At 46.4% G+C, this 24,651-nt stretch overlaps 1 protein-coding gene across 1 annotated transcript in view; it reads left to right on the plus strand.

The window, feature by feature from the left end:
• Mypn (myopalladin) overlaps positions 1 to 24,651 on the plus strand; it is an 88,235-nt gene that overhangs the window by 49,951 nt on the left and 13,633 nt on the right. The window contains exons 8-17 of the mRNA XM_045137793.1: positions 787 to 810; positions 1,571 to 1,687; positions 2,468 to 2,798; positions 4,277 to 4,822; positions 5,961 to 6,099; positions 12,108 to 12,329; positions 15,384 to 15,533; positions 17,798 to 17,880; positions 19,535 to 19,661; positions 22,300 to 22,507. Of these exons, the coding sequence (XP_044993728.1) occupies positions 787 to 810; positions 1,571 to 1,687; positions 2,468 to 2,798; positions 4,277 to 4,822; positions 5,961 to 6,099; positions 12,108 to 12,329; positions 15,384 to 15,533; positions 17,798 to 17,880; positions 19,535 to 19,661; positions 22,300 to 22,507 (1,947 nt within the window). The remainder of the gene's footprint in view (positions 1 to 786; positions 811 to 1,570; positions 1,688 to 2,467; positions 2,799 to 4,276; positions 4,823 to 5,960; positions 6,100 to 12,107; positions 12,330 to 15,383; positions 15,534 to 17,797; positions 17,881 to 19,534; positions 19,662 to 22,299; positions 22,508 to 24,651) is intronic.

Below are 24,651 nucleotides of genomic sequence, written 5' to 3' on the forward strand. Positions count from 1 at the left end.
AAGCTGTCTTTCTGATCACTTAATTTTTTTTTATAAATTGATCTCCCAAGTCCTATTTTTTTTAATTTTTCTATAATGAACATGTATTATTTTTAATTAATTGTTTTCCTTTTATTAATGAATGTGTGTGTGTGCGCGCTCACGCATTGATGGCACTGGATGTGTGAAGGTCAAAGGGAAACCACAAGGTGTTGGTCCTTTGTTCGAGACAGGTTCTCTCTTATGGTTTGGCAACCAAGGCCGGGCTGCCTGGTGCACAAGCTCAGAGCTTCCCCTGGTTCGGCCTCCCATTGCTGGAGTCTCATTGGGATTACGGTTGTGGACACCACTTTGCATCCGGCTTTATAAGGTTGCTGGGGACCTGAATTCTAGTCATCAGGCTGGGAAAGAGAGTAGCTTGAAGCTCTGAGCATCTCCACAATCCCATCTTTTTGTTTGTTTTTTAAAGAATGGTCTCACTGTAGCCCAGGCTGATCTGAAGTTCACTATATAGTCTCAGGGTGGCTTAGAACTCAGGCCGATGCTCTTGCCTCTACCACCCAAGTGCTGGGATTAAAGGTGTGCGCCACCACGCCCGGCAATGCTGTGGGTTTTAGCAGTGGCAACAGCAGGAGCACAATATGAATATGTTTAAACGGCGGGGGGGGGGGGGAGACTTAGATAGTTCTGTCTGTGGAGAAAATTGGGACTAATTTTTTTTGTTTGATTTTTTGGGGGAACTAAATTTAACAGCTACTTACTGAGTACCTGCAATAAAATAAATGTTCATCTTTTTTTTTCTTTTAGAACCTCGATCTATGGCAGAGCCAGGTAAAGATCACCTCAGCTTTGATTTATTAATATATGGTGTGTATACACACACACATACACACACATGAACACATATGTGGAAATATGATGAAATTACACTGGTGTCAAGGAAAAGTGGATACAAGGTTTTCCAGAAAGATCCAACCTATCTGATGGAGCCATTGGCTCGACAACATAGATTCAGCCTGCTCATCAATCAGCTTGGTCAAATACTTTTTTGTTGCTTTCACTATGTGGACTCAGGCTGGCCTCAAACTGACAGCAATCCTCTGACCTCTGCCTCCCAAGTGCTTTTTTTATTTTGATGGAGAGAGAGAGAGGGAGAATTGGTGTATCAGGACCTCAGGCCTCAGCCACTGTAATCAAATGCCAAATGCTTGCACCACCTAATGGGCATGTGCCACCTTGTGCTTGCCTCACCTTTGCGCATCTGGCAAATGTGGGATCTGGAGAGTCAAAAACATAGATCCAGAGGCTTCGCAGGCAAGCGCCTTAACTGCTAAGCCATCTGTCTCTCCAGCCCCCAAGTGGTGTGTGTGTATATATATTTGAGTATGGGTATGGGCCAGTGCCACTGCAAACAAACTCCAGACTCATACACCACATTGTGTGTCTGGTTGATGTTGGTACTGGGGAACTGAACCCTGACTGACAGGCATTGCCAGCAGGTGCCTTAAGCTGTTGCTGAGTCATCTCTCCAGCCCCCATAATTCCGTTTTCACGAGTCAGTCAGTCACCACTATGTTCTACTGGCACACAGAAGAGATCTGCACTCTGGTCATTGCTGAGGTGTTTGCGGAAGATTCTGGATGCTTCACATGCACTGCAAGCAACAAATACGGCACAGTGTCCAGCATCGCACAGCTGGACGTGAAAGGTAAGGGATTTTAGGTGCCCAGCAGTTTAAACTATGACTGTCACCATGCAACGTGTGATCTTCCTTCCTGCTCCAATTTGAAATAAAAAAAAAAAATTGTCAAGAGAAAATATTCTTATCCAGGAGGGCATTGTGGCACATACCTTTCATCCCAGAATTCAGGAGGTAGAGGTAAGAGGATAGCCTTGAGTTCGAGACCAGCCTGAGACTGCACAGCGCATTCCAGGTCAGCGTGGGCTAGAGTGAGACTCTACCTTGAAAACCAAAAACAAAGAAAAATGTCTAGAATTCACTATGTAGTCTCAGGGTGGCCTCAAACTCATAGTAATCCTCCTACCTCTGCCTCCCGAGTGCTGGGCTTAAAGGCATGCGCCACACCCGGCTTTCCTTTTACTTTTTCCAATAAATTATATTTATTGAGGGAAGTACACAGCCAAGGAAAGACACCCACGTGCCCAGGACTCTGCCATTTTTGTTTATTTGCTTATTTATTTATTCATCGTTTCTTTGAGGTAGGGTCTCACTCTATCCCAGGCTGACCTGGAAGTCACTGTGTCGTCTCAGGGTGGCCTCGAACTCACGGCGATCCTCCTGCCTCTGCCTCCCTAGCGCTGGGATTAAAGGCGTGCGCCACCACGCCCGGCATCTGCTCTGTTTTTTAACAAGTGTTTTCCCACGTGTAAACTTAACTGGCTTGGACGTTTTCCCGCTTGAACAGATGCCCCAGCCCGAGGTAGCGAGTCCATCTCGGTCTCAGTCCCCGCGATCGTCCTTTTTCAGGCAACGACGACCTGGGCAGCAACGGGGCTCTTCTGGCGGCCGGCCCCACCGGCAGCTTGACGGTGACCGCGGCCCCGCGCGGCCCCGAGCCTGCGAGTGGCGAGCAGCCCCCCAGGCCCAAGCTGGAAGGGGTGCTGGTGAACCACAACGAGCCCCGCTCCAGCTCCAGGGCTGGGCTCCGCGTGCACTTCAACCTCCCCGAGGACGACGCGGAGAGCGCCGCCCGCGCCCGGCCCGACTCCTGCCCCGAGAGGCTCAACGGGCAGGCCAAGGCCCCGGAGCCCTCCTCGCCGGTCAAAGAGCCCCCTCCGGTTCTGGCCAAACCCAAGCTGTGAGTGAAAACTGGCAGGCATCGCGGGCCCGCGCCTTGACCACGAAGCCAGCTCTCCAACCCCGTGCCTAAGCTTTTTATATGAACTTCTGTGCATGCGTGTGTGTGCATGCGTGTGCGCGTGTGTGTGTAGCTGGCCACATTCCTCATGAACTCCGTCTACCTTTTCTTGAGAACAAGTCTCAGATTAGCCTGAAACTCACCAGTTAGGCTAAACCAGCTACCCCAACCTACCGGGGATCCTCCTATCTCCACCTCCCAGCGCCGGGGTTACATGTACATTCTACCACGCCTGGCTTTTTTTTTTTTGAGGGGTCATTTTGAGGTAGGGTCTCCCTCTAGTCCAGGCTGAGCTGGAATTCACTCTGTAGTCTCAGGATGGCCTTGGGATACCGTGACACTCCTACTTCTGCCTCCCCAGTGCTGGGATTAAAGGTGTGCACCAGTCTACCCAGCTCTAAAAATAGTTTCATTCATTTATTTGCAAGCACAGACAGAGAGAAAGAGACAGAAGGACAGAGTGGGCACACCTGGGATTCTAGGTGCTACAAATGAACTCCAGATGCATGTGCCACTTTGTGTATCTGGCTTTACATGGGTACTGGGGCATACAATGCAGGTTTTTAGGCTTTGCAAGCAAGTGCCTTAACTGCTGAGCCATCTCTCAAGCTCCTGGCATTTTTTAATTAATTAGGTTTTGTTTTTTTGAGGTACAGTCTCGATCTAGCTCAGGCTGACCTGGAATTCCCTATGTAGTCTCAGGGTGGCCTCGAACTCACAATGGTCCTCCTACCTCTGCCTCCCAAATGTGGGATTAAAGTTGTGCGCCACCACGCCCGGCGCTGGAGTCTCTTACCATCCTGGACTTGCTGTTTCTTCTGAAGCTTCCACAATCCCCAGGTCTCTCCTCCCCTGTGGGATGGAGTTCAGGCACATGTGCTCATGCCCAGCCGTTTAATGTGGCTTCTGGATTAGAACTCAGGATGTTTTAGGTTCCCTCAGGCTCTCATGCTTGCATAGAAAGTACACCTATTCACTCAACCATCTCTCACCCTTATGCTTTTTTAAATTTTTATTTATTTGTTTGTTTATTTGAGACAGAAAGAGGCAGAGAGAGCGCGCGCGAGAGAGAGAATGGGTGCATCAGGGCCTTGAGCTGCTGCAAAAAGAACTCCAGGCGCATGAGCCACCTTGTGCATCTGACTTTCGTGGGTATTGGAGAATTGAACCTGGGTCCTTTGGCTTTGCTGGCAAATACCTTAACAGCTAAGCCGTCTCTCCAGCCCTAGATTTTTTTTTTTTCTTTTTACTTATTTGAGCGAAAGAAAGCGGGGGAGAGGGAGAATATGGGTGCACCAGGACCTCCAGCCACTGCAAACAAACTAGACATACCCACCAACCTTACGCATGTGGCTCTACGTGGGTGCTGGGGACTCAAACCCACTCAGCCGCCTCTCCCACTCTTGTTTTGCGTGCAGAGACTCCTCTCGGTTACAGCAGCTTCACAACCAAGTGCTCCTGGAGCAGCAGCAGCTGCAGAACTCGTCTCCGCCGTCTCCTAAGGAGCCCCCTTTCAGCGCGGGCGGCTGGAGCCCCGCGGCGCCCCCGGGCCCCCCGGCGGCAGCGCCCGCGTCCAGCAAGCCGGCCCGGGCCCCTCCGTCGCAGGCGCCGGGCCCCGCGCGGCCGAAGCACTTCTTCTCCCCGGGCGGGCCTCCCGCGCCGGGCCTGCCGAGGACCGCGAGCCGGGAGAGCCTCCTGCCCGCCGCCGCCAGGGGCCCCGGCGCCGCCTCCCCGCCCGCCGAGCCCGGCGCCCCGGGCCCCGCCGAGCCCGCGCCGCCGCCCGCGCCCCTCGCCTTCCCCACGCCCGGCGGGAGCCAGTTCCAGCCCCGCTGCGTGTCCCCGACCCCGGTCTCCCCCACCGGCCGGATCCAGAACCCCGTGGCTTTCCTGAGCTCGGTCCTGCCTTCCCTGCCGGCCGTGCCGCCCACCAACGCCATGGGGCTGCCCCGGAGCGCGCCGTCCGCGTGAGTACCGGAGGGACCCCGAGGGGCAGCCGCGACCACCGCCTGCCAGACGTGCAGAGACGGACGCGGAGCGCCTCGGGACAGAGGGCGTGGTGGTTTCAACTGTGTGCCTTGTGCGTGCGTGTGCGTGTGTGTGCGTGTGCGTGTGTGTGCGTGTGTGTGTGTGTGGTGTTGATGTATATGTATGACTGTGTGAGTGTGCGCGTGTGTGTGCACGTGCGTGTGCGTGCGTGTGTGTGTGTGGTGTTGATGTATATGTATGACTGTGAGTGTGCGTGAGTGTGTGTGTGTGTGGTGTTGATGTGTATGTATGACTGTGTGCGTGTGTGCATGTGTGTGTGTGTGTGTCTGTGTGTGGTGTTGATGTATATGTATGACTGTGTGAGTGTGCGTGTGTGTGTGTGTCTGTGTGTGTGGTGTTGATGTATATGTATGACTGTGTGTGTGTGCGCGTGTGTGTGTGCACGTGCGTGTGCGTGCGTGTGTGTGTGGCGTTGATGTATATGTATGACTGTGAGTGTGCGTGTGTGTGTGTCTGTGTGTGTGGTGTTGATGTATATGTATGACTGTGAATGTGCGTGTGTGAGTGTGCATGTGTGTGTGGTGTTGATGTATATGACTGTGTGAGTGTGCGTGTGTGTGTGTGTGTGTGTGTGTCTGTGTGTGTGGTGTTGATGTATATGTATGACTGTGTGAGTGTGCGTGTGTGTGTGTGTGTGTCTGTGTGTGTGGTGTTGATATATATGTATGACTGTGTGCATGAGTGTGTGTGTGTGTATGTGTGGTGTTGATGTGTATGTATGACTATGTGTGCGTGTGCAGGCCAGAGGCTAACGTTGAGTGTTCTCAATGGCTCTCCACCTTAGTTCTTGAAAGAAAGAAAGAAAGAAAGAAGGAAGGAAGGGAGGGAGGGAGGGAGGGAGGAAGGAAGGAATTTTATTTTATTTTATTTTATTTTATTTATTTATTTTATTTCTCTCTGAAATAAATTTTAAAAAATGGTCTCTGTAAACTGTTTGATTCCAGTGGCACCTAATGATTACTGATGTTGAGTTTTCATTTGAACCACTCTGACTTGTGGCCTTTGTATTGCTGACTGGTGTGTTCATTGTATTTTGGGTGTGGATTTATTTTACAGACCATCACAGGGCCTGATGAAGAAAAACCACAAGCCTCCCCCAGCAGTGAGTGATGACTACATCCGGGAAACAAAGAATGCAGTGATTCTAGACTTGGGGAAGAAAATGAGTTTCAATGACGTTAGGTCAAATCAGCAGGTAAGACTTTCGGGCCCGGATGGTTTGATGGACTTTTATCGTAAGGAATATAATTTTGCTAAATACAGTCCTTGGGCTCTCGAGTCGTCCGACCACACGAGGCTGGCGCAGTGGCAGATGTGGAGCTGAAGGAACCCCAAGATGGGGACCCCACGTTCTGCCCGGATATGGCGACACCCCAAATCACTCACGAGAAGCGGTCTTGATGCAAACTGCAAGAGGATTTTATTCCAAGCGCGCTGGGGCCCACAGTCGTACACCGCGCAGGGGTAGAGGACTGCAGAGCCCCGAATGCAGGACGGGACAGTTTTTATAGGGTTTCTAACAAAGCCTGTGCATTAGACCAATCAATTTTTTTAACATCAGGAGCCTGCGGGGTGGGAGCCAGTCAGTTTGTGCCACTCCATAGTTTCTAAGCCAATTAGTTTAATTTGTTCAAGCCCCTCGTGGACCAATCAGTCTCCTATGACCTTGGTGGTCAGCATTTGCGCAGGTCCTTGGGTGGGGGTAGCAGAGTGTGGTATCAGTCTCCTATGACCTTAGAGGTCAGCATTTGCGGAGGTCCTTGGGTGGGGGTAGCAGAGTGTGGTATCAGTCTCCTATGACCTTGGAGGTCAGCATTTGCGCAGGTCCTTGGGTGGGAGTATCAGAGTGTGGTATCAGTCTCCTATGACCTTGGAGGTCAGCATTTGCGCAGGTCCTTGGGTGGGAGTATCAGAGTGTGGTATCAGTCTCCTATGACCTTGGTGGTCAGCATTTGCGCAGGTCCTTGGGTGGGGGTAGCAGAGTGTGGTATCAGTCTTCTATGTGGTCAGCATTTGCGCAGGTCCTTGGGTGGGGGTAGCAGAGTGTGGTATCAGTCTCCTATGACCTTGGTGGTCTGAGGCAGGCTGCTACGGCTTATGGTGCGGGCTACTAAGGCTTACGATGTGGGCTATTAAGGCTTATGGTGCAAGCTATTTACAGAAACCAAATAAGTGGTTCACTTCATTACTCATTTCCCATCCTTGAGGGCTATCTCATGCTCTTTTTACCTAGTTTTATATTAGGAGCGGGCTCTGATATAATGAGAAGAGGGATTCTTTACTTGCTTCCAACAGAGAGTAAAGCCTGGAGTTTGAGGTATGCAGGGGCCCGCTTAAGCTCCCTTTGGAGCATGATAGTATTTCTGGGCTTCTGAATTCTTGGGCCTTTCAGAGCCAGCCGACAGAGGGTCATGCACGAAGCTTGTCTGGGGAAAGCTGAGGTTCTGGATTGTCCCAGCGGATAATCCAGTTCCACAGGCCATGTGTCCTAAGACCCTCAATGCATATGTGCACTTGCTAGATGGTAATAAACACTATGTCTCCTGTGGTGTTTTTTGATATTTGTGTTTATTTACTTGAAGCAGAGAGAATAAGGCAGACAGAGAGTATGGGCCAGGGCCTTCTGCGGCTGAAAAGGAACTCCAGATGCATGGGCCACTTTGTGTATCTGGCTTTATGTGGGTACTGAGGAATCAAACCCAGGCCATCAGGCATTGCAAAAAAGCACCTTTAACCACTGAGCCATCTCTGCAGTCCCTGTGGGTTTTTCTATTCATACATGCCGATGATAAAACTTAATTTTAGATTGTGTGTAGGGAGGAGTGTGCTCATGTATGTGCCCTTGTGCCTGTGTGTGATGACTGGAGCACCATATCAGGTGTCTAGTGATTTTTGAGCCACAGTCTCTCTTATCTTTTTTTAACCTCTTTTCCCTACCCCTTTTTAAAATTTATTTGAAAGAAAGAAAGAGGCAGAAAAAGAGAGAGAAAGATAGGGAGAGAATGGACACACCAGGGCCTTTAGCTATTGCAAACCCCAGACACATGCATCACCTTGTGCAGCTGGCTTACGTGGGACCTGGGGAATCAAACCTGGGTCCTTTGGCTTTGTAGGCAAGCACCTTAGCTGCTAAGTTATCTCTCCAATACCCACGTAAAGCCAGCTGCACAAAGTGGCACATGTGTCTGGAGTTCGTTTGCAGTGGCTCAAGGCCCTGGTGAGCCCATTCTCTCTCTCTATCCATCTACTCTTTCTCTCTCACTCTCTCAAATAAGTAAATAAAAGCATGGAACATGCCAGGTGTGGTGTCACACGTCCTTAATTCCAGCACTCAGGAAGCAAAGGTAGGAGAGTCACTGTGAGTTTGAGGCCAGCCTGGGACTACAGAATTCCAGGTCAGTCTGGGCTAGAGTGAGACCCTGCCTCAAGAAACCAAAGAGGGCGGGGGGAGGGAGGGGACAACATAAGCAGGGTGTGATGGTTTATACCTTGGATTCCAGAACTTCAGAGGCTGATGTAGGAAAATTGCTATGAGTTCAAGGCCACCCTGAGACTACATAGTGAGTTACAAATCAGCCTGGATTAGAATGAGACCCTATCTCGAAAAATCATTAAAAAAAACAAAGTATCCGGGCATGCTAGCATCATGCCTTTAATCCCAGGATTTAGGAGGCAGAGGTAGGAGGCTTGCCGGGAGTTCAAGGTCACCCTGAAACTACATAGTGAATTCCATATCAAGCCTGGGCTAAAGTGGGACCCTACCTGGAAAAAACAAACCAAAAAAAAGAGCAACTTCTCAGTGGTTGGTCAGTCAGTATAATGGAACGTCCTCTTGTGTTATTAGTTCTTCGACTTGTGGATACCTTGGAGAGGCAGATGGGAAGGATGGCAGCTAGTCTCCCTTCCATCTCTCGGTATGAAACCAAACACCAGGGCCCTGGTCAGTGGGACAACTAGAACTCCAGAGCCCTGGTCAGCAGAACAGCTCACTTTTAAATGTTTTATAACAACAGTTACCTTCAAACTTCAGAAGCGTTGCACTGTTGAACACAGATTTATTTTCCAAGCACACTACCACTGTGCTTATATTTGTTAATCTTACCAAGTGTCCTTGCAGAGGGGAAGCAGCTCACACCAGCCCTGCACACAGACCGTTTGGTTTCACTTTTTTTTTTATTTATTTTTTGTTCATTTTTATTTAGTTATTTGAGAGTGACAGACACAGAGAGAAAGAGGCAGATAGAGAGAGAGAGAGAGAGAGAGAGAGAGGATGGGTGCACCAGGGCCTCCAGCCACTGCAAACAAACTCCAGACACATGCACCACCTTGTGCATCTGGCTTACATGGGCACTGGGGAATCGAAACTGGGTTCTTAGGCTTCACAGGCAAGTGTCTTAACCACTAAGCCATCTCTCCAGCCCTCTAAGCAAGTTTTTATTTTTTAAATTTTAGAGCGATAGAAAGAGGGAGAGAGAGAAAAAAAGAGAGAGAGAGAGAGAGAATAAGCACACCAGGGCCTTTATCAGCTGCAAATGAACTCCAGATGCATGTGCCCCCTTGTACGCATCTGACTTACATGGGATCTATTGATTCAAACATGAGCTCTTAGGCTTGACAGGCACTCGTCTTAACCGCTAAGCCATCTCTCCAGCCCTCTAAGCAAGTTTCAAGAAGTGAAATGAGCCAGGTGTGGTGGTGCACACCTTTAATCCCAGCACTCAAAAGGCAGAGGTAGGAGGATCACTGTGAGTTCAAGGCCAGTCTGAGAATTCATAGTGAATTCTAGGTCAATCTATGTTATAGTGCGACCCTATCTTGGAAAAAAAAACAAAACCTTTAGGACTGGGCATGGTGGCGCACAAATTTAATCCCAGCACTCGGGAGGCAGAGGTAGGAGGATCACTGTGAGTTTGAGGCCAGCCTGAGACTACATAGTGAATTCCAGGTCAGCCTGGGCTAGAATGAGACCCTACCTCAAAAAAAACAAAACAAAACAAAAGCCTTTAAGTCTAGGAAGTTATCTTCCATTTTCCACTGTTCTCAGTGAACATTCCAAAACGATGGTGTGACCTCGTTACTCTGAGCATGAAGATAAGTCAGAAACCCTAGGCTGATGGTTACTGAGGAGAGTGACTCCCTCCCTAGAACTCAGATTTATAAATTACCTTTCATGAAAGTGGGATTTCTATGATATAAATACCACCTTGCATTTCTCCAATGTACTATTATAATAAATATATTTTATTTGCCTAACTTGTTTTATATAAAATTTTCAACAAACAATGTTTGGTTTTTAGAGCCTTATGAAATGTACAGGTGTCACTCTCTCAAAGGTCTGTGCTTACTAAAGCCTTCAGTTTTCTTTAATTTATTTTTATTGACAACTTCCATAACTGCAGACAATATCCCGTGGCAATTCCCTCCCTCCCCCCACTTTCCCTTTGAAACTCCACTCTCCATCATATCCCCTCCCCCTCTCAATCAGTCTCTCTTATTTTGATGTCATCATCTTTTCCTCCCATATGATGGTCTTGTGTAGTAGTGTCGGGCACTGTGAGGTCATGGATGTCCAGGCCATTTTGTGTCTGGAGGAGCACATTGTAAGGAGTCCTACCCTTCCTTTGGCTCTTACATTCTTTCCGCCACCTCTTCCGCAATGCACCCTGAGACTTGGAAGGTGTGATAAAGATATCTCAGTGCTGAGCACTCCTCTGTCACTTCTCCTCAGCACCATGATACCTTCTGAGTCATCCCAAGGTCACTGCCATCTGAAAAGAAAAACTTCTCTAGCCAAAAGTGAGAGTAGCATTAATATATGGGTATGAACGCTAAGAGAAGTGCTTACTGGGCAGTTTGGTGAACATAGTATATGCATTTATCCAGACAGCAGCAGACATTACACCTAAGCCTTTAGTTTTGTAAACCAACAATGGTACATGTGTCTGGAGGGTTTTTTGTTGTTGTTGTTGTTTGTTTTTGTTTTTGTTTTTCAAGGTAGGGTTTCACTCTAGCTCAGGCTGACCTGTGATTCACTATGTAGTCTCAGGGTGGCCTCAAACTCACAGTGATCCTCCTATCTCTGCCTCCCAAGTGCTCAGATTAAAGGTGTGTACCACCACGCCCGGTTTATTTTATATTTATTTATGTATTTATGTGACAGAGAAAGAGGGAGAGAGAGAGAAAGAAAATGGGAATGCCAGGGCCTCCAACCACTGCAAACGAACTCCAGAGGCATGGCCCCTTGTGCATCTGGCTAACGTGGGTCCTGGGGAATGGAACCTAGGTCCTTTGGCTTTGCAGGCAAACTCCTTAACTGCTAAGCCATCCCTCCAGCTTTTTGTTTTTTCTAATATTTTATTGTTATTGGAGTTCGTTTGAGGTGACTAGAGACCCTGGCATGCACGTTATCTCTCTCTATCTTTCTCTCATAAATAAGTTAAAAAAATTTAAAAGTATATAAACACATAAACCAACAATGAAATGTCTTTGAGTTAAGGATGATCTGAAAGAAAGGTGGCCTGATTTCGAGATTTAAGATTTTAATGTTGTTTCTGGTTTCAACCCCAATGGATCATGATTGGACATCAATAAAATCTAAATGGTTTAGGTTAGGTGATGAATGTGAGAGAACAAAGAAACCCAGAATCACAAAATGTGATGGAGCCTTCACATGTGACCCAGCATGGTGTTTTGCACCCAGTAAATACCTGTTGAGTCCCATGCTGACTGTTAATTTCTAAATCTTTGCTTTTCTCTCTCCATCTTGTATCCTATTCCAACTTTGTGCTTTGACCTCATTTCTCTAGAAACCATTTCATCTCTTTATTCCATCTACCCTGACACATCACATGTTTTTGTTTTGGTTTTTGGTTTTCCTAGGTAGGGTCTTGCTCTAACCCAGGAATTCACTCTGCAGTCTCAGGTTGGCCTCCAACTCACAGCAATCTTCCTACCTCTGCCTCCCAAGGGCTGGGATTAAAAGTGTGCACCACCACGCCTGGCGAATAGTACATTTTGAAATAACCCATTGAGGCTGGGAAGATGGTTCAGCAGTTAAAGGTGCCTGTGTAAATAACTCATTGAATATTATTCTCATTGTTTCCCAATTTGTATCATTGGTTAAGAGAATAGACATGGAACTGAAATATAGACAATCTTATTACCACAAGAATAGAGATTTCAACATGCTTGTCATTTTGACAGGAGTACAAAATCTCGAGCTTCGAGCAGAGGCTGATGAATGAGATCGAGTTCCGCCTGGAGCGCACGCCGGTGGACGAGTCGGATGACGAAATCCAGCACGCTGAGATCCCCACGGGCAAGTGTATCGCCCCCATCTTCGACAAAAGACTCAAGCACTTCCGGGTCACAGAAGGCTCTCCAGTCACATTCACCTGCAAGATTGTTGGGATTCCTGTTCCAAAGGTAGGGGAAGGCGTCTGTCCCTTTACCACCAGCAGCATGGAATATAGATGGTGCCTCGTCTGGGCTGTGAAGCAGCTCTGTGGTACGCTCTTGTCCAGCATGCACAAGGCTCTGAGTCCTTCATACCAAAAAATGAAATAAAGTAAAATCAATCTCAGGTTGAGGGCATTGCTCAGTAAGGCTGGAGATCTAGAATTGCTTGCCTAGCATACACCAAGCCCTGGCTTTGATCCTCCGCAGAAACCCAGGCAGGGGGCCAAGGGATGCGGTTCAGTAATGAAGAGTCTAAAGAGAGAATTAAAAAAGAAGTACCAGGTTAGAAGGCTGGAGAGATGGCTTAGTGGTTAAGGCTCTTCCCTGTGAAACCTAAGGACCCATGTTCAACTCTCCAGATCCCACATAAGCCAGATGCACAAAGTGGCACATGTGTGCAAGGTCGCACATGGACACAAGGGGGCGCACTCATCTGGAGTTCAACTGCAGCAGCTGGAGGTCCTGGTGCACCAATTCTCTCTTTCCTATAAAGAAACAAAAAATATAATGGACTAGAGAGATGGCTTAGCAGTTAAGGTGCATGCCTGAGCAGCCTAAGGACCCAGGTTCGATTCTCCAGGTCCCAAGTAAGCCAAATGTACATGGTAGTGCATGCATTTGGAGTTTGTTTACAGTAGCTGGAGGCCCTGGCACACCCATTCTCACTCACTCACTCACTCTCTCTCTCTATCTCAACCTCCCTCTGTGTCTCTAATAAATAAATAAAAATAAGTCTTTTTTAAAAAATAATTAAAAAATACTAAAAAGTACCAAATTATTAGCAAAACCCAGATAATTTCACATTCTTTTAAAAATGTTTTATTTATTTGTTTATTTGAGAGAGAAAGAGGCAAAGAGTGAGAGTGAGAAAAAGAGAGATAATGGGCACACCAGGGCCTCCAGCCACTGCAAACAAACTCCAGACACATGCATCATCTTGTCCACCTGGCTCACGTGGGTACTGGGGAATTAAACCTGGGTCCTTAGGCTTCACAGGCAAACACTTAACCTCTGAACCATCTCTCCAGGTCCAAAACCAGATAATTTATCTTAAAGGGTAAAGGATCATTAGCCAAAAAGAAATCAGACTTATTAGGGCTTTCATAAAGGTTTAAGATGAATTTCCTAGTCATGCTAATTTATTTTGTGCTATTGAATTCTCTAAACCGTCAAACTCATCAGATTGAAATTTTTCGTCCTATGTAGTATGCGTTGCCTATCCACAGGGTGCCCGTTGTACCAAGTGAGCTATATCTGTGTCATGACTATCACGCTAGTAAATGCCAACAATGTCATATCATTACCACTGGCTGCTGAAAAATCTTATGAGTCACCATGTTTCTTGGCAGTCCGCTAAGGGAAGGATTTGCACCCGGTGTGGCCTTGGCAGGGGATCTCTCTGCTCTGCCTCCACAAACATGAGCCTGACATTGTCATGCATGGTTAGGTGACCGGGAAAAGCAGAGGAGGACAGTTACAACCAGTGCTCTCTCCTCCCAGCCTTGAGGAGATCACCTTGACATACACCAAACTGACCATGAAAATATGTACATTACACTTTTTTTTTTTTGAGGTAGGGTCTCACTCTAGTCCAGCCTGACCTGCAATTCACTATGTAGACCCAAGCTGGCCTTGAACTCACGGCAGTCCTCCTACCTCTGCCTCCTGAGTGCTGGGATTAAAGACATGTGCCACCACACCTGACTACTTATGTAGTTAAATGTTGTATTTTAAATTTTGGATAAGTGACAGATTTAGAAAATGAATTATAGCCTTATTCTACTTGATACCCTTTCAAGCAAGATGGGCTATTCCAAGTGCTCAGGTCTGCAACTGCAGGAAACGAGAGTTTGTCAACTGCATCGCAGGAAAGAATCCAGCCCCCTGGTTTTCATTATTTTTCTTCTGAAAACACTTCTGGTCCCTAGAGTGTCTTTAAACTACTTCTGAGACACAATAAAGCTTTATCTTAATGCAAAATTATATTGAATTTCTGATTTAAATATCATATAAGTACTGGTAGAAGAGCATATTTTAATGTCATTTTTTTGTGTTTTTATAAGGATTTTTTCCCTTTATATATATATATTTTTTTACTATTTATTTATTTATTTTGGTTTTTTGAGGTAGGGTCACACTCTAGCTCAGGCTGACCTGGAATTCACTATGTAGTCTCAGGGTGGCCTTGAATTCTTGGCGATCCTCCTTCCTCTGTCTCCTGAGTGTTCGGATTAAAAGCGTGTGCCACCATACCCGGCTCATTTTATATTTTTAAATTTTTATTTATTTATTATTAGAGAAAGAGAGAGAGTGGATACACTAGGGCCTCTAGCCACTGCAAACAAACTCCAGACGCATGCACCACTATGTACATCTGGCTTAAATGGGATCTGGGGAATTGAACCTGGGTCCTTAGGCTTCACAGGCAAGTGCCTTAACCACTAAGCCATTTCTCCAGCTCAGGAATTATTTATTTATTTATTTATTTAAGAGAGAATAGGCATGCCAGGGCCTCCAGCCACTGCAAATGAACTCCAGACGTATGTGCCACCATGTGCATCTGGGCATGTGGGTACTGGGGAATCAACTTGAGTCTTTCTGGTCCAGGCTGACCTGGGATTAACTATGTAGTCTCAGGGTGGCCTGGAACTCTCTTCAAACTATATCAGCGATCCTCCAACTTCTGCCTCCTCTCCAGCCCTTGTTTCTCTTTGTGTTTTTTTTTAAATATTTTATTTATTTATTTGACCTTCGTTATCTTTTTTTTTTTTAATTAACTTATTTATTTATTTGAGAGCAACAGAGATGGAGAGAAAGACAGATAGAGGGAGAGAGAGAGAATGGGCGCGCCAGGGCTTCCAGCCTCTGCAAACGAACTCCAGACGCGTGCGCCCCCTTGTGCATCTGGCTAACGTGGGACCTGGGGAAGCGAGCCTCGAACCGGGGTCCTTAGGCTTCACAGGCAAGCGCTTAACCGCTAAGCCATCTCTCCAGCCCGACCTTCGTTATCTTTCACTTCAGGTTTACTGGTTCAAAGACGGGAAGCAGATTTCTAAGCGAAACGAGCACTGCAAAATGAAGCGGGGAGGCGACGGGACATGCTCCCTGCACATCGACTCCACCACCAGCGACGACGACGGCAACTACACCATCATGGCCGCCAACCCCCAGGTGCTGGCCTGGGCCCCCAGCTGGGCCTCTGTGTGCCCAAGGAGCCGCTGGTGTCGTTGTGAATGACGCTGGGAGACGTGCGGGTGACTCAGCGCTGCTGAGGAGGACCAACCAGGGCCACAGTGGCCCGGTGAAACTAGAACACGGGTCACAGCTTCAAAGACTAGTTAGCTGGGCACGGTGAGGTAGGAGGATCATTGTGAGTTCGAGGCCAGCCTGGGACTACGGAGGGCGTGCCAGGCCAGCCTAGGCTGGAGTGTGATCCTACCTCGGGGGAAAAGGGAAAAAAATGACTAGTTAGCCACTTTGTCAAAACCCCGTTGGTGGGGTGAGAGATGTGGCCCAGTTGGTAGAATGTTTGTCTAGCGTGCATAAAGGGTTTGACCAAGTCCTACTTTGAACACCCCACTCCGGCAAAAACAAAAAAAGTCCCCTACCAGATGGGAGTGATAGAACTATTATTTCTGTTTTCATACACTCTCCCCATTGAATTGTTTATTTTTATAAACCTTTTTTTTTTTTTTCCTGGGGTAGAGTCTTGCTCTAGTCCAGGCTGATGAGGAATTCACTATGGAGCCTCAGGGTGGCCTCGAACTCACAGTGACCATTTTACCTCTGCCTCCTGAGTGCTGGAATTAAAGGCATGTGCTACCACATCCAGCCATTTTTATAAAGCTTTTTTTGTTTGCTTGGTTTTTATTTTTTTCTGGGTAGGCTCTCACTTTAGCTAAGGCTGACCTGGAACTCACTCTGTAGTCCCAGGCTGACCTCAAATTTACAGTGATCCTCCTACCTGTGCCTCCTGAGTGCTGGGATTAAAGGTGTGCGCCACCTTGCGTGGGTTGTTTTCATGACTCTTTACTGAAGAACATCTGAAAATATCTGAACATGTTTTATGCATTGGTGCTATAAGTCAATTCAAAAGAAGTAAAAAGAGCCGGGCGTGGTGGCGCACGCCTTTAATCCCAGCACTTGGGAGGCAGAGGTAGGAGGATCACTGTGAGTTCAGGGCCACCCTGAGACTACATAGTGAATTCCAGGTCAGCCTGGGCTAGAGTGAGACCCTACCTCAAAAAAAAAAAAAAAAAGAAGTAAAAACATATCCTTTAACATTTGTGCTCTGATAATTTCTTAGGTTAAAATGAAAACCCTCATAGTGCTATTTTACAAATCTCTCCTTGGAATATTAACAGTGACTTGAAAAGTCATAGTGGGGAACTGAGAGATGGCTTAGTGGTCAAGGTGCTTGCCTGCAAAGCCTAAGAACACATGTTTAGATCTCCAGGTCCCACATAACCAGACACACAGTGATGGAAGCCTGCAAGATCACACATGTGCACAGGGGGTCACACGCAGCTGGAATTCGTTCACAACAGGCTGAAGATCCTGGCGTGCCCATTCTCTCTCTCTTTCTCTCCCTCTTTCTCTCTCTCAAAAATAAAAATAAGTTTTGTTTTTTTTAAAATTTAAAAAAGAGGGTTGGAGAGATGGCTTAGTGGTTAAGGTGCATGCCTACAAAGCCTAAGGATCCAAGTTCGATTCACATAAGCCAGCTGTGCATGGTGGTGCCTGTGTCTGGAGTTCGGTTGCAGTGGCTGGAAACCCTGGCGTGCCCATCCTCACTCTCTCTCTCTCTCTGTCTCTAATAAATAATTAAAAATAAGTCTTAAAATTTTTTAAAGAAGTAGTGGGGCTGGAGAGATGTCTTAGTGGCTAAAGTGCTTGCCTGCAAATCCTAAGGACCCAGGTTTGATTCCCCAGTACCCACATAAGCCAGATACACAAAATGGCACATGCTTCTGGAGTTCATTTGCAGTGGCTGGAGGCCTTGGCATGCCCATTTTCTCTCTCTCTCTCATGTAAATAAATAAATATATATATATGTTTTAATATGAGAGAGAGAATGGGTGCACTGGGCCTCCAGCCACTGCACTAGAACTCCAGACGAGTGCGCCCCCTTGTGCGCATGTATGACATTGCGTGCTTGTGTCTCCTTGTGCATCTGGTTTATGTGGGACCTAAAGAGTCAAACATGAGTCCTTAGGCTTTGCAGGCAAGTTCCTTGACCACTAAACCATCTCTCTAGCCCTAAATAAAAATTTTTAAATAGAAAATAAAATAAAATAAAAAGTTATAGTGTTTTCATTCCTCTCCTCAAAAAAAAAAACCTCATCATTATTAGTGCAAAATTTCATAATGTTCTGGTGAAGAAAAAAAACGTAGATTTATTCTCATTTTAACCTGCTTCTTTTTCTGTTTCTCAGGGGAGAATCAGCTGTTCTGGCCACTTGATGGTACAGAGTTTGCCCATCCGCAGCCGATTAACCTCTGCCAGTCAGTCCCACAGGTAACCGGGAAGAATTCCTCTTCTCTGGGCCCTTGGTGGCCCCTAACCTCTATGAGTGTCACAGTCACTGGGTCTACACATGGCTGCTTAAACGCACATGCAGGCACGTGCAGGCACACACATCCAACATCATGGGAGTTTGTTGAAAATGTAGAACTCTGCCAGGTGTGGTGGCGCACGCCTTTAATCCCAGCACTCGGGAGCAGAGGTAGGAGGATCACCGTGAGTTTGAGGCCACCCTGAGACTACATAGTGAATTCCAGGTCAGCCTGAGCTAGAGCTAAACTGTACTTTGAAAAACAAAAACAAACAAAAAAAAAATTGTTTGGGGAACAATTTGTATGGTTCAGATCTTGTCACCAACAATAAGGCCTGTGCACATAATATATCAGTAAAACTCTTGGGATTAAATGACCAACTTTTCCATCACAAAATAGAGACATTTAATGGGTGGATATTTTTTTGGTTTTTTTTTTTTTTTTTGGGTGGATATTTTGTTTATAACAACTGCTCTTCTTCCTCGGTGATTTCACTAATCACTAAGAGCCTGGCTTTCCCCTGGAGTCTCCTGGTGCCACAAAGTCTTAGCAATGTGTTCCGTAGTCACTGACTGGTATGAATTAAATGTGACTGACCAAAGGAACAAAAATAGTGACCCATGTTTCAAATACAATGTCCAACTACCACTGCAACTAGACATCTCCTCCTCCTCCTTTTGTTCAAGAACAGCTGCTGTTGATGGTCACTGTCATCCAGTTCAAGTTCATGGCCATCTTTAATGGTCTGTTATAATTTACAGCCAGGTTAAATTTTATTGCTCAGAGACACAGAGATTACAGCTGCCTTGTTCTGGATAATAAACCGGCCTCTTTTGGCTCTCATTTGAAGTTCAGATTTAATACTGATCTATTTGTTTATTTTGATGAGTTTTCAACAACTGCTCAAGCCCACAGCAAGGAAAGTTGAGCCACTTAACCCTGGATGACTTCAGAGAGAAAGAAGCGGATCTCACAAAATAATCCTGCAGTACACTTGCCAGTGAGGGATTTTTGTAAAACATTAATCCCACACCGTTATTTCTTCATTATTTGTTGTTAATCTAGCAAGTCCTTTCCCTCTCAAAAAAAAGAGCTAGGAGGCTGAGGTAGGAGGATCATAGTGAACTCCCAGTCAGCCAGGGACTGGAGGGAGACCCTACTTTGAAAAACAAACAAACAAGAAAAGTAATCCAGGGCTGGAGAGTTGGATTAGTGGTTAAGGCGTTTGCCTACAAAGCCAAAAGGACCCAGCTTTGATTTCCCAGGACTCATGTTACCTGGATGCACAAGGGGGCACACATCTGGAGTTCGTTTTCAGTAGCTAGAGGTCCTGGCATGCTCATTCTCTCTTTCTCTCTCTCCCTCTTTCTCTGTCAAATAAATAAATAAAAATAAATATTTTAAGAAAGTAGTCCAAACACATCTGTCATTCTTCTGCAATGCAATAGACCCTGGCATGCACACACACACACACACAGGAACACACTTGTGCAAAAGAGTTTGTTTTTTTTTTCTCTTAAGCAGTCTATTTTCCCTATAGCTCTACAGACACACCCAAATGCATGTTGGTGTCCAAATTGGTTTCTATATTTGATGCTTGGATGTGCTTGTTACAGGGGAAGGTCCCGGGTTCAAGAGCGAGACAAAGAACCCCTCCAAGAACGCTTCTTCCGACCGCACTTCCTGCAGGCCCCTGGGGATATGGTAGCTCACGAGGGGCGCCTGTGCCGGCTGGACTGCAAGGTAAACTCTAAGCCCCTGTCCTTAGCTTCCAGTTTGTTTGGATTTCCTACTTGGTTGTTCGTTTGTATTATTTGTGTGCTATTGTTTTGTGGGGTTTTCATTTTTAGGAAAGAGAGAATGAGAATTGGCACAACACCAGCCGCTGCAATTGAACTTCAGACACAGGCGCTACCTCGCGCACGTGTGACCTTGCGAGCTTTTGTCACCTTGTGTGTCCGGCTTATGTGGGACCTGGAAAGTAAAACATGGGTCCTTAGGCTTCGCAGGCCACTAAGCCATCTCTCCAGCCTGCTTTTTCTTTTTAACAAAGAAGGCAGGCTTTAAAAAATAGTTAATTTCTTTATTTGAGAGAGAATAAAGAGGCCGATTAGAGAGAGAGAATGGCCACAGCAGGGCCTCCAGCCACTACAAATAAATTCCATATATATGCACCACCTACCTTGTGTATCTGCCATACATGGGTACTGGAGAATTGAACCTGGGTCCTTAGGCTTTGCAGGCAAACAAAGACTTCTCTCCAGCCCTTTTGCGGGGTTTTCTTCCAGATAAAGGAGTCCTAAGGAAGCAAAAACATCATCCCTTCATAGACCTTTTTAGAGATTTCAGTACTGGACAAAATGATGTAATAAAACTTTTTATTAATTGATTAATTAAAATTAATTTGAGAGATAGAGTTATGTGTACATCAGGACCTCTTACCACTGCAGACAAACTCCAGACACATGTGCCACCATGTGCATCTGGTTTACATGAGACCTGGAGAATCAAACAGGGTCCTTAGGCTTCATGAGCATGTGCCTTAACTGCTAAGCCATCTCTCCAGCCTTTTTCTTTTTCTTTTCTTTTTCTTTTTTTTTTTTTTTTTTTTTTTTTTTTTTTTTTTTTTTGTAGCACACACTTTTAATCCCAGCACTCAGGAGGCAGAGGTAGGAGGATCATGGTGAGTTCGAGGCCACTCTGAGGCTACATAGTGAATTCCGGGTCAGCCTGAGCTAGAGTGAGACCCTACCTTGAAAAACAAACAAACAAAGAAAAAGAGCCCCCTTCTAGAGTGGGAGCTCAGAGCTTAAAGGCACTTTCAGGCAGTCTGCTGTCCAGGGTGCCATTCCCCAGCACTCCCATAAAGCCAGATGCTCAAAGTGACACATGCATCTGGAGTTTGTTTGCAGCGGCAAGAACCCCTAGTGTTGGGCTGGAGAGATGGCTTAGCGGTTAAACGCTTGCCTGTGAAGCCTAAGGACCCCGGTTCGAGGCTTGGTTCCCCAGGTCCCACGTTAGCCAGATGCACAAGGGGGCGCACGCGTCTGGAGTTCGTTTGCAGAGGCTGGAAGCCCTGGCGCGCCCATTCTCTCTCTCTCCCTCTATCTGTCCTTCTCTCTGTGTCTGCACTCTCAAATAAATAAATAAAAATTAAAAAAAAAAGAACCCCTAGTGTTCCCATTCTACCTGCCCCCCCCATGTCACTGACCCTTTCCTTGCAAATAAACAACAACAAAAGGAGTCCCTTTCTTTTCTCCTACTGGCTTGCCTAATTGAACGTTTTCCCCCCTTCTTAAACTCTAAAAATAAAAAAATTAAAAGCAATGCCTGGGTCCCATCTCCCGAGATTCTGGTTTACATTGGACAGTGGGCTTTTTAAACATACCATGAGCAAACTTTGAGAGCTCTGGTTTAAAATTTGACCTTTTTGGATTATACTAAGTGAGGTAACCCAGGCCCAGAAAGCCAAGTGCCACATGTTTTCCCTCATATGTGGATCCTAGCTACAGATGATTGGGCTTCTGCATGAGAAGGAAAATACTTAGTAGCAGAGGCCAGTAAGTTAAAAAGGAGACATAAAGGGAAGAGAAAGGAAGGGAGGAGGGTACTTAATAGGTTGGTATTGTATATATGTAAGTAGAATGATTGAGATGGGGAGGTAATGTGATGGAGAATGGAATTTCAAAGGGGAAAGTGTGGGGAGGGAGGGAGGGTATTACCATGGGATATTTTTTATAATCATGGGAAATGTGAATAAAAATGGTGAAAAAAGGGCTGGGGAGATGGCTTAGCAGTTAAGCGCTTGCCTGTGAAGCCTCAGGACCCCTGTTCGAGGCTCAGTTCCCCAGGTCCCATGTTAGCCAGATGCACAAGGGGGCGCATGCGTCTGGAGTTCGTTTGCAGAGGCTGGAAGCCCTGGCGCGCCCATTCTCTCTCTCTCCCTTTATCTGTCTTTCTCTCTGTGTCTGTCGCTCTCAAATAAATAAATTTTAAAAAATGGTGAAAAAAAATTGACCTTTCTCTTAGCTCACTCCTGTCAGTGGCTAGTATGTTAGTTAGATCTTAGTCTGTCTCATCTCTGATGTGGTTGGGACAGGCCTAGCATATCTACTTAAGTTTCATTGTTATTCTGCTGTGGAGTGTAATCACCTAGAAGAAGCTTGCTCTGAAAGGGGTCAAGATACCTACCGCCCAGGACAAGTTCACCCAGGCCTTCATTCATGCCCCTTTTCTGCCATGGCCGTGGCCCAGAGAGGTCCTCACCACTCTTATGTTTTCTCTTACTATATATATTTGGTGCCAAACAAGGATAACAAATCCAGCCACCACATAAATCTGCCTGTCGTCAGCCGGCCTCAGCTGTTCTGTTGTTTATTAGGTGAGTGGCTTACCGCCCCCAGAACTCACGTGGCTGCTCAATGGCCAACCTGTGCTCCCAGATGCCTCCCACAAGATGCTGGTCAGGGAGACTGGAGTCCATTCTCTGCTCATTGACCCGCTCACCCAGCGCGACGCAGGGACCTATACATGTGTGGCCACCAACAAAACCGGGCAGAATTCTTTCAGTCTGGAACTCACTGTAGTAGGTAAGTTTTGCTGTGGGACCCCTACGCACAACTCCCTTTAAAGTCATTGCATGAATATGCAGAGGCTCTCTGACAGAATTCTGAAGTCCCTTGCACGACAAATATCAGTTTCCTCTTCATTGTAGTAAGGACCATATTTTCTACCTTGCTTTGAAAGATACATCATCATCTTCTCTTTAATATTTTAGTTGTATTTATTTATTTGAGAGAGAGAACGAGGCAGAGGACGAGAGAGAGAATGGGCATGCCAGGACCTCCCATCACTGCAAACGAACTTCAGATGCATATGCCACCTTGTGCATCTGGCTTACATGGGTCCTGGGGAATCAAACCAAGGTCCTTTGGCTTTGTAGTCAAGTGCCTTAACCACTAAGCCATCTCTCCAGCCCAAAAGATACATCATCATCTTAAAAATATAGTATGGTACCTTGTTCATTTTATACATGCAACAGATGGGAGCCAATTTATTGACATCATTGATTAGGTAATCAATTAATTGTCACTAAATTCTAGTCACTTACCATTCAGTCCCAGAACACACACACCTGATCCTTTTTTTTTTTTTACCAGGTAGGGTCTCACTCTAGTCCAGGCTAACCTGGAACTTGCTCTGTAGTCCCACGCTGTCCTTGAACTCATAGTGATCCTCCTACCTCTGCGTCCCAAGTGCTGGGATTTAAGGCATCCGCCACCATGCCTGGCTTCATTTTATTATTTATTTACACACTTGTGGGGGGGAGCACACAGTAGAGTCCCTTGCCACGGCAAACAAATGCCTGTCAAGCTTTTGGAGCTGAACAATCTCCCTCCTTTTCAAGGTGCTATGGAAATAGGAGGATGAGAATAGATGCTTTGTGAACCCACTGCTTGTGTGGTGACATTGGAGTTAGGCTTTGCTCATTTATTTTTTTGGTTGAGACGGGGCCTCATGCTTCTGGAATTACAGGTGTGTGCTACCACACCTGAATATTTTTTTTAATTTTTTTTTTATTTATTTTTATTTATTTCTTTGAAAGCGACAGAGAGAAGGAGGCAGAGAGAGAGAAGGAGAGAGAATGGGCGCGCCAGGGCTTCCAGCCACTGCAAACAAACTCCAGATGTGTGCGCCCCCTTGTGCATCTGGCTAACGTGGGTCCTGGGGAATCAAGCCTCGAACTGGGGTCCTTAAGCTTCACATGCAAACGCTTAACCGCTAAGCCATCTCTCCAGCCCTGAATTTTTTTTTTTTTAACGTTGTTCATGAGATCAAATCTCTGGCTTCATGTAGGCTAGGCATGCACTCTACCACCTGAGCTACAGCCCTGACCTTGGAGCTCACCTTTACAGAATGAATAGGAGGCTTCTAGGTAGAACATTCCAGGCAGAGGGACCAGTGATGGGATGCAAAGCCATGCAATTTACAGGGATAAAAAAGTCCTTTAATCTCTGGAGGCAGAGGTAGGAGGATCACCATGAGTTCGAGGCCACCCTGAGACTACAGAATGAATTCCAGGTCAGTCTGGGTTAGAGTGAGACCCTACCTCGAAAAAAAAAAAAAAAATCCTTTTAGACTCAGCACTTGGAAGGCAGAGATAGGGGGATCATTGTGAGTTTGAGGCCAGCTTGGTACTACAGAGTGAGATCCTATCTTGGAAAAAAAAAAAAAAAGAAAGGAAGGAAGGAAGGAAGGAAGAAAATGAGCAACCAATAGAGAACTGTGGATTTTTATGTAAATTCCTCTCCCCAGAAAAGGATCTCACACCCTCAGAATCATACTAGTAAAAACAAACACAAGTCAGGATGATGGTGCACACCTTTAATCCCAGTACCTGGGAGGCAGTGGTATGAGAATCTCCAATGAGTTCAAGGCCTCCCTGAGACTACATAGTGAATTCCAGGTCAGCCTGGGCTAGAGTGAAACCCTACCAAAAAATAAAAACATGGGCTGGAGAGATGGCTTAGTGGTTAAAGTGTTTGTCTGCAAAGCCAAAGGACCCAAGTTTGATTCCCCAGGACCCACATAAGCCAGATGCACAAGGTGGCACATGCATCTGGAGTTCGTTTATAGCAACTGAATGCCCTAGCATGCCTATTCTCTCTCTCTCTCTCTCTCTCTCTCTCTCTCTCTCTCTCTCTCTCTCATCTATCTATCTGCCTCTTTCTCT

The sequence above is a fragment of the Jaculus jaculus genome, chromosome 18 (genome assembly GCF_020740685.1).
Source record: "Jaculus jaculus isolate mJacJac1 chromosome 18, mJacJac1.mat.Y.cur, whole genome shotgun sequence".
Classification (NCBI taxonomy): domain Eukaryota; kingdom Metazoa; phylum Chordata; class Mammalia; order Rodentia; family Dipodidae; genus Jaculus; species Jaculus jaculus.